Below are 15,327 nucleotides of genomic sequence, written 5' to 3' on the forward strand. Positions count from 1 at the left end.
TAAAAAAAACCACTCCTGCAACTGAATTAGAAGGCTTTTCTTAATCAAGAGCCACAGTTTATTATAAAGTTAAACTTCCATTCCATTGTCGTCGGTAATGCAATAGTAAACACGTGTTTTTGTTTTTCTCAGAATTTGGTAACCCTGAATCGTATTTGTCGAATGTCAACTTTCATATTTCTTACAAGCAAGTAAAAACAAGTTGCTGTTTATACATTTAATTTTAAAGCTTTTTCTCAATGTGCATCTAAAATAATTGTGAAGTACATTTTACACAATCCGCTTTTATGGATAAACCATTAAGTAATTACTAGCAGATTGTGCTTGTTTAAGCTTTGTTTTAAACAAAATTATTGTTTTTGAAAATGAATAAATTTGGTACATCACCGTCTTTTAAAAATCTAAAGTCCAACAAAATACAATCTCCAGTACAATTAAAAGAGAAGATAAGAAAAGTAAATGTTATTTTAATTAATTTTATTATGTTACTATTATTTGACAAGCCGGTTGGAGTGGTTGGTGGATGCTTGTCTTTCACGCCGAAGGTTGTGAGTTCGATTCCCACCCAGGACAGACATTTGTGTGCATGAACATGTCTGTTTGCCCTGAGTCTGGACGTAATTATCTATATTTACAAAAGAAAAATAGTATATGTAGTATATCAGTTGTTTGGTTTCTATAATACAAGCTTAATTTGGGATTAGATGGCCGTGTGTGAAAAATGTCCCAGGATATTATTATTATTATTATTTATTTTTCAAGCATTATAATTTCATTGCAGGATTATAAAAACAACTTGAAAACATGTCGTGAAAAACTCTTAAACAGAATTCGTGGTGTTACTGAGGAAGCTGATCTTCGTGTGACATTAACTGATATTTACAATAATACATTTAACAATTTTAAGAAAGATGATATTGAAATTGAACAATTAACGGATATTGAAGAAACGAAAATATTGGACGACATTAAAAATGAACTAATACAAAATGAATTAGATTGGTATGTTGTTGATCTCAGATTTTTACATTTTACTGATAGCCTATGCCAATTGAAGATTGAGTTATATACTTATATATAAAACTATAATTTACATATTCCAAGTAATTTGCTAATAGCTCTGTTATATAATTAACTACAAACTGCTATTGATTAACTTATAATAAAAAAAAAAAATAATAATAAAAGGTCCTCCAGACCGATTTTGGCCACGATTGCCAATCTCAAGAGAGATTATCCAACTACACAGGAGATATTATAGTATACAAGTGTGTGTGCAAACACAGGTGCACTCTATTACCTAGCTCTCGTAATCCGATGGGTTGGTATTCCGACAAGACCGAAAAGAGTTCAGGCGCAGGACCAATGGCTTTACGTGCTTTCCGAGGTACAGGAGTGTACACACTTTATTGGCCTGACCTGGACATTGAACCTAGGTCAATGGCCTTATATCTAACCATAGACCAACAAGGCAGTCATTCATTTATAATACTACATTATTCAACTTAACAACCTTATATCAATTTAAACTTCACATCCAGAGTTCAGATAACAACTTTGCTGATATTATAAAGACTATTTTTACCCAAATTCATAATAAATAACAGCATGTTTAAAGAGGATAAAGATTGTTGAGATATAACTTATTATGTTATAGAACTTGTAAAAGGATCTGATAGTCTGATGTTTTTAAGAAATTGTAAAAAAGTGTTCCAAATACCTGAAACCAACCTAAATACCTAATGAAATTGATATATGTTATAATTGCTTGTAAAAGAGTACATAGCAGCGTATCTATCTTTTTTAGAAAAGGCACAGTACCCAAATTGTGTAAAATAATAGAAAATAAGTACTACTACTTCATTAGTTATAATGCCAATTCTGTTGCACATAACTTGTAAACATAACTTGTTGGCAGATTAAAATATAAAAGTGATAGCAATATTTTTTAGTCATATCAAATCAGCTTAGGTATACTAGGCAGAATTTATACTTATAATAACAAATAATAGTAAAATACTTTTTATTCTCATAATAAAAGCAATTTACAATGTTTAATGTTGTTTCCAATATAATATGTTAAAATATATATGTAGAAAACTTGAGGCATGCAAATAAGATTTAAATAAAGTGGGGATAGAGATTTATTTAAATATTTTGAACACAGTATTATTTATTTGTATGTTTTGAAGTAAAATAAATTATCTCAGGTTAAATCCTTAAAACACCTCATACAAAAAGATCTTCATATAATCAAGTTACCAGATATCTATCATACATTTCATAAATTCTATTGTTTATTTATAAACACATCAAAAAGAAAATTTTAGTTTTACTATGTTTTAGTTATAACTATATAAATGTTTGAATGTATTTATAACACTACATATGCAGTGTAAAATTTAATAACATGCTAACTCTCAAAAAATACAATATTCAAATAATAAAACAAATTTCAGGTGGATTGAAGAATATGAAAAATCACAAAGTGACAATATTGACTGGTCTGCAATTCAAAAAGATGACACTGTGATATGTTTACTGTGTCAAAAAAACAACTTTACTCTTGTTAATAACTGCTTATCATGTTCATTATGTAATACTGAAATTAAGACAGAAATGTCATTAGCAAATATTAAAAAACATATTAATGAAAGTTTAGAAAGGCACAGTAATGTCTGTAATGGCAGTGTGCAATTTATGTCAGTTCCAGAGTCCTGTAGTGTCCATGTTTACCTTTTTTGTGAAAGTTGTATGGACATGCAATTTATTGTTTAATAATATTTTTTGTTTCTGAAGTTTAACAAACAAATGAAAGGATTTTTTCTATTTCTTTTAGTTACTTTGTTATAATTGTTTTATGTTAACATTATTTTATTAATTTGCATGAATCTGATTGATAAAATAATGATATTTATTTGGGATCTGACATATTATATAGTGTTAGTAATGCCATCTGGTGGTCTAAATAGACTTATTCAGGCTTCATTATTAGTCTTGGAATTTATAAACAATAACCTAAAATTGTCACACAGTTTTTTCTTTTGGCAGATCCCAATAGAAACATAATTGTTTTGATGTGATGTATTGTGATAAAAGTATGATTATATTTTTTTTAATAGGAGTTTCACGTTCCTTATTTTAGACATATTAATATTATCAATTATATTTCTTTCGAACTTAAAATGTGTCCATGATTTTAAAAAATCGTGAATATGAAACTGATAATTTTAAAATACTTATCTTAAACTTTTGAAAAAAAAAATGTTGAATTTAAAATTTCGTGTGTTAGTTATTTCATTAATCTACAGACAAACTGTACAGAGAAATAATTTTAGCTTTAATGTAATTTTTAAAAGAAAAAGTTAGCTATTTGCACGATTCGCCTCAAGGTCATCTCCATATGTAAGGCAATCTAATGCATTTATTTTCCATGTGTTAATGATCATTCATTTAGTTAGTTGATTTTCCTGGACAAAATAAACATTTTAATTCAAATTTTATCTCTAAAATATATAAATTTATTTTATCGATTACACAAAAAAAATTCACATATATTATAACTAGGTAAAGAACTTAATAGAATAACCCACAAATCTTCCTCTGCAGGTCGAAAGCGCCATGTCATGTTAGGAACAACTATTTGTATTCAGGTCGATAAATATATTTTCAGAAACATGTAGCGTACCTCACGATGTTTTCGCTTGTCGATAATTAAAGATAAACCACAAATTTAAAAAGGGTGCTACTCTGATTAGATTTTGATTTAAAAAATGTACATTTATCTTACCACCACACATAGTCCAGTGAATTGTATAAGTGGGCTATCTTTAGTAACTATTAAAGGATTTAGGATGAGGATTATGTAAAAGTAAAAATATTTTTAAAACAAAATAATAAATAAGAAAAAAAACTTTATTTAACTAAAATTCAATTAAATTGAAAATTGTTTGGAGGCAGATTAAAACAGATTAGCTTAAATTAAACTCCCAATTTACAAAATAAAAATGACCTTTTAATTCAATTTGTGAAGCACGGTAACAAGGTATATTGTAAATTAATTTTAATATCTCTGTCATAATAGTTGGGTTAGAACATTTTAATACATGTTATATTCCTACCAAAATATTAAACTAAACGGTAACTTGTATAAAATGTACATTTAATAATAGTTGTATAAAACAGTACCATTACTTTACGGACATAATAGATGGGCAGCATTTGTAGTTGAATTCATCCTTTGTATAAAATGGTCAACTATATAAATTACACTAGGCCTGAAAAAAAAATCAAAGGTCATTTATTCTGATCTGTATAAAGATACAGACAAAAAAAATGTGTTCAGTTGAGAGAGAGGAATAAAACAGTTATAACGTACAACAAATATATTTTAAATAATTATATATACTTTAGAGAATAATAATTAGATGTTTTAAAATATAGATTGATTATACAAGACATTAGAATCAGTTATTTACCTAAATATCAGTCAAATTATTATTTTTCATTGCTTTAGTAATTACAGCCAAAAAATCATTTTATTTTAAAATCACATTCGTTACACAAAGTTTCTTTTGTGAATTTTAATGATTGTATTAATAATGTTAAAAATAAAAAATTGTATTCATCATTCCAGCTCCTACTCCTCTTAACATAATGGTATGCTTTATGCAAAAGTAAATTTTACTTTATATGCATATTTATTTACTAAAAAAAGTGAACATAATTAATACTCACTATATAGGTAAACCTTGTACATCCATAAGGTCTTCCTGTTGAGCGTGTGGATGTGAATGGGCAGTGGAAGCAGGAGGCACCGTGAATGCGTTAAGGTGATGTGGTCTAGGACGTCGAGGAGAACGCGCGGTTATTACGCGTGGCTTATGAATCTCATCCATCACTGATGGTGCCACATATGTAAAGCCCTACAAGAATCAGTTGTATATGAAGTGTTCAAAAAAGAAAATTGGTTTTATTTTTATAGATTGTATTATTATACCTGAAACATAAGGTTGGCACTTTCACTAAGTGTTGATTCATCAGGAGAATCAATTGGTGTCTGCAGTGTAAATCTTGTATCAAATTGAGACACATCATCTTCACTAGTCTGAAAATATAATTATTACTTAGCTTTAACTAAAAATGTAATATTAATTTATCAAAACTTAAATAATAAAGAAAACTGTAAAATGTCATCAGTTTGAACTAAAAAGGAATACAATTATTTTGTCTATACTTTGAGAAGAATTTGTATGTGTAAAATCTCACTTAGACTTATTTTTTTGCATTAGATAGCCCATTCATAGAGAAAGATGTAGAGAATATACAACATCACTCTACAATCCTAGTGTTAGTACAGTAAAATTTAACACTGGTCAAACTGCACGAAGCAATAATAAATGTGACTAAAAGTACAATATTGACTTTATGGTGTATTTGTAATTGTTTTTATACAATAAAATTGTATAAAACTTACTAAACGTGGTTTAATAGGAGGTTCCAGTCGACGAGCAAAAACATCATCCCACTGTACATGCTTAAAGAAGGCATGACCTCGTACTGCTGCCGCACCAGTAGCACCCAAGCGTTGTGTTTCAGAGCGCTTCATTAGACGCCGTATCAAATCTCGAGCATCTTGTGTGAGGTAGGCCGGTAACATTAGTTTACCTTTAAGTATTTTTTCAATTGTCTTTGTACGATTATCTCCAGTAAATGGTGGCTGTAATAAATATAATATGTGTAGAATGTTGTTTTTGAATTTAGCCACTACAACACAACAAAGCATTTCTAAGATACAAAAGTCTCTTTCTGATACTTTGGCTAACCAATCATACCTGTCCTATCAGCATGTCATACATTAATGCTCCCAGACTCCACCAATCTACAGCTTTTCCATGACCACTTCTGGTCAATATTTCAGGTGCCCTTTAAAATGTTTACATTAAGTAAGAAATGTAATATTAATAAGAAAAAACTAAAATAATGTATTATAGTTTATTAATATACTTACATATACTCAATAGTTCCACAGAATGTGTGTGTGACAATACCTTCTTGAATGTGCTCTTTACATAATCCAAAATCTGTAAGTTTAACATGTCCTTGAGCATCCAGAAGGACATTTTCAGGTTTTAAATCACGATAAATTATACCTAAGCTGTGTAAATGTTCCAAAGCTAATATTATTTCTGACAAATAGAAGCTGTAAAATAAAAAGAAGATTTTTTTACTAGATAGTAGATAATGATTCTTATCATGTATGTTTATTATTTATATTTATGATTATTTATAAGATAATATTAGATACTTTTACTTACTTTTAATTGAAAATATAATAATACTTAATATAGTAATACTTTTAATTGTATTACTTTGGTTTAATAATATATTGAGACAACAAATATAAAAAACTTTACCATTAATATTTTACTAACCATGCTGTGTCTTCAAGAAAAATACCCTCACGTTCAAGATGCATAAACAATTCCCCTCCACTTAAATATTCTAAAATTAAATATAATTTACCACCAGTTTGAAAAGCATATACTAATTCAACTATAAAGGGATGCTGAAAAATTTTTTTAAAGATTAATATTATATCAAAACTCACACAAAAAAATTCAGTATCACACTTGATGAATTCTAAAATCAGAACACAATATGTGTGGTTAAAATGAACCTTCACCTTAACAGCTTCTAAAATATTTCTTTCAGCTTTTGTGTGAGCAGTGTCCTTTTGATTACGTACAATTGAAGCTTTCTTAAGAACCTTCATAGCAAAGTATGCTCCAGGATCAGGACCAGTAATCTTACGTACTTGGAAAACCTTTCCATATCCACCTTTTCCCAAAACTTTTCTCAATTCAAAATCTTGAGGACCCAGTCTTTTGCATTGACCTGGATTAACATTATCTTCTGAAAGTTGTATGGTTTCTGATCCTTCAGACCTTTAAATTTTCATAAAGTCATAATATGTTCAAAATTAATAAACCTTCGACACTATAAATCATACTTACTCCACTATATTATTCACGTGTAGCTCAGGATCATAATCAACCTGTATTTGTAAATATGTTTAATGCATTAGTAACAACATTTTTAAGCTATGTTATGGAAAATCAATTACAATACATCAATTTATCTAAATCTATATACGATTTATTTAAATTCAATAATTGACTTATTATTTATTGCTAAAACAGTATGGTGAATTATTATCAGAAAATAGAAAAATCCTTGAATGTAAAGCACTTAAAATGTTATAATTTTAGGTTAGGTATTGCTATGCTATTGGTGTTTGGACAATGGATATAAATTACCTCGTCTACTTCAATGATATCGTCCTCATCAGAATCCCCGACTGTAACTGTATCCACATCTAAATCTAAATCAAAAACACCTGCCATATACGATGACATTTCAGTTAAATCACATCAGCAAAATGCACTATATTATATGAAAACACTTAATTCGTAAGAGTAAGATAGTGATTAATAATTGATTGTATTCTTTTATAAAGATATTTTATAATTTCATACGTAAATATTAATGCAAAATATAGAACAAACAAGTCAAACACAAGACTGCTGTCTGCTAATATTCAGTATTATTGGATAAATGGATATAGATTAAAAAATTAAAATATATTATATTTCTTGGAAGTTGCCAGCGTATAACAATTATTTGTAAATTAAATGTATAAATAATATTTCCATAATTTATATTTTAAAACTACCATGTGTCAATCATATTATACTGTAAAAAGAAGCAAATATATTACTAGTGCTTAGCGCGTTTGAAGACTCAAATAGGACGTCCAAATTTAAATTGTAACGCTTAAGTCGTCCATCAACATAACGACAATCAAAAACGAAAATGTGATAATATGTGATAATCTCATGTGAATACAGAATGTGTATGTACCAATATAAATACGAAAAAATATTTACATTACGGTAGTAACAATCTGTGAATGTCCCACTACTGGACTAAGGCCTCCTTTCCTTTATTGAGAAAGTTTGAAACCTTCCAATGCTCCAATGCGAATTGGAGGAACACAAATGTGCCAAATTTCAATGAAATTAGGCGCATACAGATTTCTTCACGATGTTTTCCTTCACCGTCAAGCACAAGATAAATTACGAATACCAATTTAGTTCTTGAAAAATCAGTGGCGCTTGCTCGGGTTTGAACCTACGATTTTCGATGTAGACTCATGCGCTCTAACCACTGGATCATCTAGGCTTTTAAATGGCCCATCTGGGCCCATATATTTTATAGAATAGTAATAATAATATTTAATGCTTTAACACAAAAACGAAACGTGTATTTTTATCATGTTTTGTTTTGGTGTATTATACTATTTTCCCATATACTTGCTTGCATTTTTTTTATGAAAAAAGAAAACATCTCAATTCAATAACTCTTGTAGTTATTGAATTGAGATGTTTTCTTACATGGAAATATTTTTATAGACTACAAATTTAGCGATCAACAGTCAAGGCTACTGAAAAAAATGTCGCAATTGCTTCGCTAATTGCTTGATTCGCTCGTTTTTCAACTCGTACGTAGAACTGAATGTAGTAACGATAAACAAAATTATATTGAAATTAAAATTATATTAGATTATAGATTAATTTAGACAGTTATACAATAAAAAAATAACCATCTACAATATTTTCAAATAAAGTGATATGTTTATATATAGTAAGAGCACTTAAATACTTGTACCTTCTGTGTATTTCTTTTGATTAGTCTATACCAAAAATGGACTGGTTGGTTGGTCTACGTTAACGGTACTCAACCTGCGGCTCGCCGGGCTTTTGTGGTTGGCCCATTTAATGTTACTATATTTTGAACTATTTTAAATTTCAAAGGTTTCTCTCTATCAACACCTAAATAATTTGAATTACACAACTGCTTGAGGCCACGGACACTGCAAAGTGTTTGAAACGTCATGAGATAATAAAAAAATGTTAAAAAATACGCGATAAATCAAGTTATAGCTGATTATTTACTTAAATATTTTGTTTGCGGCCCGCGACACCATGACTAACACGTGTTTGTGGCCCCTATAAAGAAAAGGTTGAGTATTGCTGATCTACTTAAAAAGCATAAGTGATCAAAACTAGCTATGTTTTTTATACGTACTAATTTAAATACGCTCTCTTTTTCACACAATACGACAATTAGTGAAATGTTACTTACACTTCTTGTAACAAAATGCGAATGTGTGCTGTCACTGAATATTTTTAGTTAGGATATAAGGAAGGAAGATATTAGGTCCTTACATATGAAATTAGCGTTTTGTCGTACTGACCACTTTTATCTGAAATGTCTCCTCTTTGGTTAAGAAATTCCAAATTCAAATTTATAAATTCATTTAGCTGGTAGGGAGTTTCGAAAACAATCATTCATTTGTGTTTTCCTCATTATTTTTTTCTTTGGCGTCGCTTATTACCGTACAATGGAAAACATGAAATATCGGTATATTTACGAGTACGAGTTCTACCGTGGCACCAGTGCTGCTGAAACAGCTTGAATGGATTAATGATATGTACGGCGCTGGTGTCGCAAAAGAAAGCACGGTACGGTTTTGGTTTCAACGTTTTCGTTCTGGAAATTTCGATCTTCAGAACCAACCCCGTACACGGCCTGAAACCAAAGTGGAAAATCAAGAATTAAAGGCTATTGTGGGAGCGGATCCATCACAAAGCACTTCAGAGATAGCTGCAGGTTTCGGGGTAAGTGATAAAACTGTATTAATCCACTTGAAGCAAATCGGGAAAGTAAAAAAACTTGAACGATGGGTACCTCAGGAATTGAGTGAATGGAACTTGCAAACACGCGTCGACTGCTGTGTTACTTTGCTCAACCGACACAATAATGAAGGGATTTTAAATCAAATCATTGCTTGTGATGAAAAGTGGATACTGTAAGATAATCGCAAGCGCTCGTCGCAATGGCTGAACCCTAGAGACCCAGCCAAATCTTGCCCTAAACGAAAATTGACTCAGAAAAAGTTACTTGTTGACTGTTGGGCGTTGACTAGCACCAGTGTCGTTCACTACAACTTTCTAAATTCTGGCCAAACGATTACGGCATATATCTATTGTCAGCAACTGCAAACCATGAAGGAAGAACTAGCTGCTAAACAACCGAGATTGGTCAATCGCTCTAGGCCACTGCTGCTTCACGACCACGCAAGACCACACACTGCACAACAAACAACCACTAAGTTAGATGAACTACAATTTTAATGTCTGCGACATCCACCGTACTCCTTGGCCTTTGCTCCAACGATTACCATTTTTTCCGGAATTTCAACAACTTCTTACAAGGAAAAAAATTCAACTCCGATGCGGCAGTCCAAACCGCCTTTTTTAGTAAAGAGATCAATAAACTACCTATGAGATGGCAAAATTGCATAGATAACAACGGTGCATACTTTGATTAATTAAATATATTTTATAAAAAAAAATGACTTAATATTCCCCCCGTAAAAACGCCAATTTCATATGTAGGGACCTAATATATTTATTACTTCAATAAATCATTGACAAATGTGAATTTAATAGAAAAAAGTTAAATTTTCATGAAATTTTCAAATAAAGAATTTTATCTGGCATCACAGACAAGTAGCAACCACTTAAATCATTACACAGATAATTAATATATAAGTTATTCACTAAAACCGAATGAAAGAGACTAACTTTATCGTAAACAACTCAACTGTGCCTTAAAACTGAATTTTATATGATTTGAAGATTATATTTTGCTTTCCATATTTCAAATATCGTTTTTATCATGCAACGACTATCGTTTTGTTATTTAATTTTAACATTCCAATATGTGTGTCTTTATATTTGTTCATAAACGTTTTCGAACAAACAATAATTAGTTGTCGAGGGTGTAAACATGTATTAGTAATCATACTACTTACTAAAAATAAAAATTGTTTACTATTTTTTTATTTTTATAATATATTTAAGAAACTTTTTTACAATTTGAGAGTGTATTTTTAAACAATGAACTTTTATCAAATGATTTTATAAGAAAATGCTTCAATGGCTAGTGACAACGAAAAAAGTTTGAGTAATTACAACAATTCGGATGGTTCTTTAAAGAGTAATAAGAAAAAAAACAATAGTGGATATACAGGTGAGTACCAAATTTTTTGTAATCGTAAGTATGTGTTAAGTTAATTATTGTAAGCATCGTAAAACTATAACCTCTTTCATATTATTTTACATTGTTAGCCTTGTTACTCATGATAATTATTATTTACTATTTTAGTCCTTCAGCTCTTTAAAAATTAAAAAAAATATATAAACCGAAAGATAAGATAGTATCATTATCATCCATAAAAATAGTTTTGGAATTATAGCTTAAGTAATTTTATTATTTGTGAAAATAATAATTAGTATCACTTAATTGAAATAACTCTTATTTTTGTTTATTTTTTTGTAAGCAATACACTTATTGGTTTTTTTCTATTTTAAAAACCAAATTGAACATTGAACATAACATATAATAAATTCCTAGGATGTATGCTTACTGGCAAAATGTAATATCACTTGCTAATAAAAGTAATATTTTGTAATAACTTGATGTCATACTTGACAAAATCTCTCATTTTGAACTAAACTTTTGTTGAAGAATTTTTCCCTTAACCTGGTTTTATAAAAATGCTTAATTTATTATAAACAAATACTTAATTCATCATTCAAAAGCTTGACTTTAACTTGACCTAAGAATTTCTGTGTATGAATTCACACTTATTTACCTAAGAATATTAAAATGAAATTAAATCCCTCACTATACATGTATACTTCCGCATTGGTTATTGGTTATCTTAAATATTGAACCCTGCAAGTTCTTTAACTAGCAAGTAATTAGACTAATTCTCAGTACCAACTTGGAGAAGTTGCTAACCACTTTTATCTTTACTCCTTCATCAATGGGCTATAGGCTATGCATTTATAAAGCAATAAATACCAATAACTTGATTACAAGCAGCTATCAACCCTTCTAGTACTTAAAAAGTTTTACTCATTATCAATCTTAATTTATGTTTCTCTAAATTATCTTTGTTGGTACACATTTTTTCACTGAGGCCCTGTCAAAATGAGCTTCTTAGACAATCACTATTGTTCTAATAATACTAATAAATAATCATTATTTAGCATATTCTATCTAACATTCCAAATTTGACTAAAACTCTTTTTGTTTTATGGTCAGGTAAAATAAAATAAACCACATACTGATGGGTAAAAGCCAACTCTCCTTTTCAGTAATAGGTTGTTAGTTTATTCCACCACACTGGTCCAATGCGAATTGGTGGACACACAGGGTAGTATTTCATCCCGCTCATGCTGGTTTCCTCATTATGTGTTACTCTACTCATGATGACTTATAAGTACAAATTAAGTCTAGTCTAGATACAAATTCTGTTTCTGCTACCATTAAAAATATTCCAAGGAATAAATATTTATTTACACTTATACAACTATGTTACTGTAACATTTTATAAATTTTCATATATAATTTTATACTCATACTATTTAATCTGTTGTCTGATACATTACTAGTAATAGTAACTTACGAAATAATCTCTAATGTTTGAGCAAAACTGATGATATTTTATTATTCAAAAAAATTCATTACTAAACATATTCGATGATGTTACTTTCTACGAAGTATAGAAGACATTGTATGTATTATTTTGTACCATATTCATTAACAAAATTATCAGAATTAAATTAAAGCATATATTAAGAGATAATATTTAAATCATAATATAATAGAAATCTAAAAGTAAACTGCATAGAATTATTTTTTATAGGTTTTTTTTAATAATTTTGAACAACATACAATAAATGAAATTTGTGCTTTTATATCACGAAATATTCATCTAAAATTATGGTATTGCTTATTTTTCATGAGAAACTTATGTCTTATGTCGATGTTTAAGATGAATTTATTTTACGACATGGCAACTTTTTTGACATATTACTTAAAGCAACTGACAGATGACAATACAAAATACATTGTTATTTTGTAGAAATTTGTCGTTATATTGTAGGACTACGTATATTCTGTATTTTTTATTTTAATTTAAATTAACTACAGGAACTTTTCTAAAAGATATTGAAAAAATGTGATTATAAACAGAAAAGCAATACATCCTTTTTTTTGGTTTAAAATCCTATATTATAAGAATATACGTATGTAGCAAAAAAAATATATTGATTTTTATTTTAACTTCTGCTGTTAGACATGATTAATAATGAATTTTAGACTAGAAGACAGTACATGTCAAAAATTACCTCCTAAGTTTGAAGAAGTCGTAAAGGGAGTAATAAAAAAAACACAATCTCCAGAGTTGATTCAGAAAGACATATTTCTAACATTAATTATTTATATGTTGACAGAGAATGGTTTTGTACCAGTTGTCCGAGATACGCTTAAGAGTGATTCAGTAAAAGTTTTGGATATTAATCAAATATCTATGTGGTGGTCATTAAGTACAGAAGTATGTGAGATAATATTTATACTGGCAGGCTTTAGTGACATACCAGTAAAATTATTGATGTGTCCATTGGCTACAACAGTTTTGATAAATGTTTTTATCAATGATGTTAATTCAGACGTTTATTCCATTTGTTTGCCAATAAGCCAATATGTTGCATCACCTGAGGCTACACCTATTCCCATGATTTTTCGGGATTTAAAACAATTGACATACATGTTCAAAAATAAAATTGTAACTCCAGTCAAGAGTTCAATACTTAGCTATTGTGGCTACTCTAGTGCAAGTCTAATTGGCCTTCCTGAAGAGGTATTGCTTAATATACTTTTGAGCTTACCAATAAATGATGTAATAAATGTGGCTCAAACTTGTAAAAGATTAGCTTCCTTGTTGGAAAGTTCAAGGCTTTGGCATAAACTATTAATAAGAGATTTTAGTAAAGAAGTAGTTAGTGAGAAAAATGATTGGAAAAAATTATATAAGGATGCATATATTGCTCAAAAAGAAGAAAGAAGGAGGTCATGCCGCTTGACTGGAACATTACATGATTTGATGGATTTCTCAGATTTTGTGTCATATATTGATAATCCACTATGGGATGTTATAATATAATAATGTGTATATTATATCAACTGAAATATATTTTACTTAATCTAAATTATGTTTAATTTATAAAAGATATGAATGATGATTTTGGTCTAAGATGCCTGTAATAAAAATGTTACTTCTTACAATTGTTGCAAGTTTTATATAAACTAATTGGATTGAAGACCATTATAGTTCATTACGAAGGTTTCAAAGTAGTAATTAATAAATTCCTGGGTCTGGGGTTAGGTTTGGTTGAGCTAAGATTTGCTAGAGCTAAAATACTCAGACTATTAATGTGCCATATGATGGCAAATGGATTTTGATGATTAATAGAAATCTTGTTGTTTAAATTGTGTGTAAAGTCAGTCATTTGTTTATAATGATGTTCATGATGAATTGTGGTATATCTAGGTGTATTTTATCATGGATAGAACACAACCCTAATCCTATCTATCTATCCTATTCCTAAAGGAACGTATCTTAACATAGAGAAATAACAATTTTTTTTTTATAATCTACAAAGTAGATAGATTTAGATGTATGAAATTACTATCATAAATTATATGGACTTAATAATTTTATTTAATATCTATGCTGCTATACTTTTATTGGTGATAAATAATAAAAAATAAATTAGTCGAGTTTTATATATTAACAAAAACCTTATTCACTCAAATATTATTAACATTTAAGATATATGCATAAGGATAGTAGGGCAAACATAATAACATATTTAGTTAATAAATATAATTTTAAATTGAAATTTCCTGTAGGAGACAGTGGAGATAAATTAAACCTGGGTGCACAACAGTCCATTGGCAAAGGAGGGCGACATCTGTCTGTACCCTTTGACTCTTCAGCTGCTAATGGTGATATACGTAAGTGCATTTTATAAATGATTTTTTTCTACAATTACCAATACCCGTCTCTTGGTACATTATATTGTATTGTATGTAAGTTGGTATTTAACTTTACAATAAATCTTAGTTAAAACAAGCTCCACTGCAAATCGTACATTCAATCTTGGTATTTGGACTTATGGAAATTTATAAAAATTCACTTTCACACATAAGTCGAATTTATTTAATTGCAAGTATTGAATAATGACAATTAATGTTTCTTATCGGTATCGGTATATATGGTGCAAATAAAAAAAGGCAAAATTGGAACATTTTATAAAAACAGTAGTTAGGTGTAAAAAAGTTACC

At 29.1% G+C, this 15,327-nt stretch overlaps 4 protein-coding genes across 8 annotated transcripts in view; 3 read left to right on the plus strand and 1 right to left on the minus strand.

Annotated features, from left to right (window-relative positions):
- The first annotated feature begins 161 nt into the window (after positions 1 to 161).
- On the plus strand, positions 162 to 3,124 carry LOC126769865 (uncharacterized). Its single transcript, XM_050488792.1, has 3 exons — positions 162 to 455; positions 782 to 1,002; positions 2,460 to 3,124. The coding sequence occupies exons 1-3, from the start codon at positions 366 to 368 to the stop codon at positions 2,776 to 2,778; spliced, it is 630 nt and encodes a 209-aa protein (XP_050344749.1). The 5' UTR covers positions 162 to 365; the 3' UTR covers positions 2,779 to 3,124.
- Positions 3,125 to 3,897: 773 nt separating this feature from the next.
- Positions 3,898 to 7,599, minus strand: LOC126769862 (ribosomal protein S6 kinase beta-2). The gene is made up of 10 exons (XM_050488787.1): positions 7,320 to 7,599; positions 7,017 to 7,057; positions 6,686 to 6,947; positions 6,435 to 6,568; positions 6,011 to 6,202; positions 5,835 to 5,925; positions 5,477 to 5,719; positions 5,000 to 5,107; positions 4,738 to 4,925; positions 3,898 to 4,277 (listed from the first exon to the last, which is right to left on the minus strand). Coding segments are annotated over exons 1-10 (1,359 nt in total). The 5' UTR covers positions 7,419 to 7,599; the 3' UTR covers positions 3,898 to 4,276.
- Positions 7,600 to 10,703: 3,104 nt separating this feature from the next.
- LOC126770128 (phosphatase and actin regulator 4) overlaps positions 10,704 to 15,327 on the plus strand; it is a 51,839-nt gene continuing 47,215 nt past the window's right edge. For 3 of the 5 annotated variants that reach the window (XM_050489293.1, XM_050489297.1, XM_050489299.1), the window contains exons 1-2: positions 10,705 to 11,160; positions 14,893 to 14,997. In XM_050489293.1, the coding sequence (XP_050345250.1) occupies positions 11,067 to 11,160; positions 14,893 to 14,997 (199 nt within the window). In that variant the 5' untranslated portion in view covers positions 10,705 to 11,066. Of the gene's footprint in view, positions 11,161 to 14,892; positions 14,998 to 15,327 lie in introns of all 5 variants that reach the window. The other 2 variants (XM_050489292.1, XM_050489294.1) reach the window with 1 other exon arrangement.
- Positions 13,052 to 14,183, plus strand: LOC126770130 (uncharacterized). The gene has a single exon (XM_050489300.1). It carries the CDS (start codon positions 13,289 to 13,291, stop codon positions 14,141 to 14,143), a length of 855 nt encoding a protein of 284 aa, XP_050345257.1. The 5' UTR covers positions 13,052 to 13,288; the 3' UTR covers positions 14,144 to 14,183.

Source organism: Nymphalis io, chromosome 8, assembly GCF_905147045.1.
Source record: "Nymphalis io chromosome 8, ilAglIoxx1.1, whole genome shotgun sequence".
NCBI lineage: Eukaryota > Metazoa > Arthropoda > Insecta > Lepidoptera > Nymphalidae > Nymphalis > Nymphalis io.

Bases quoted from the DNA above. Each gene is read 5' to 3' on its own strand.
- LOC126769865 (XM_050488792.1), top strand. From the start codon at position 366: ATGAATAAATTTGGTACATCACCGTCTTTTAAAAATCTAAAGTCCAAC. The intron at 456-781 runs GTAAATGTTATT...ATTTCATTGCAG, and splicing joins TAAAAGAGAAGATAAGAAAA to GATTATAAAAACAACTTGAA. The intron at 1,003-2,459 runs GTATGTTGTTGA...AACAAATTTCAG, and splicing joins ATACAAAATGAATTAGATTG to GTGGATTGAAGAATATGAAA.
- LOC126769862 (XM_050488787.1), bottom strand. From the start codon at position 7,418: ATGTCATCGTATATGGCAGGTGTTTTTGATTTAGATTTAGATGTGGAT. The intron at 5,720-5,834 runs GTATGATTGGTT...TATTTATTACAG, and splicing joins ATGACATGCTGATAGGACAG to CCACCATTTACTGGAGATAA. The intron at 5,108-5,476 runs GTAAGTTTTATA...TTATATTTTCAG, and splicing joins CTCCTATTAAACCACGTTTA to ACTAGTGAAGATGATGTGTC.
- LOC126770130 (XM_050489300.1), top strand. From the start codon at position 13,289: ATGAATTTTAGACTAGAAGACAGTACATGTCAAAAATTACCTCCTAAG.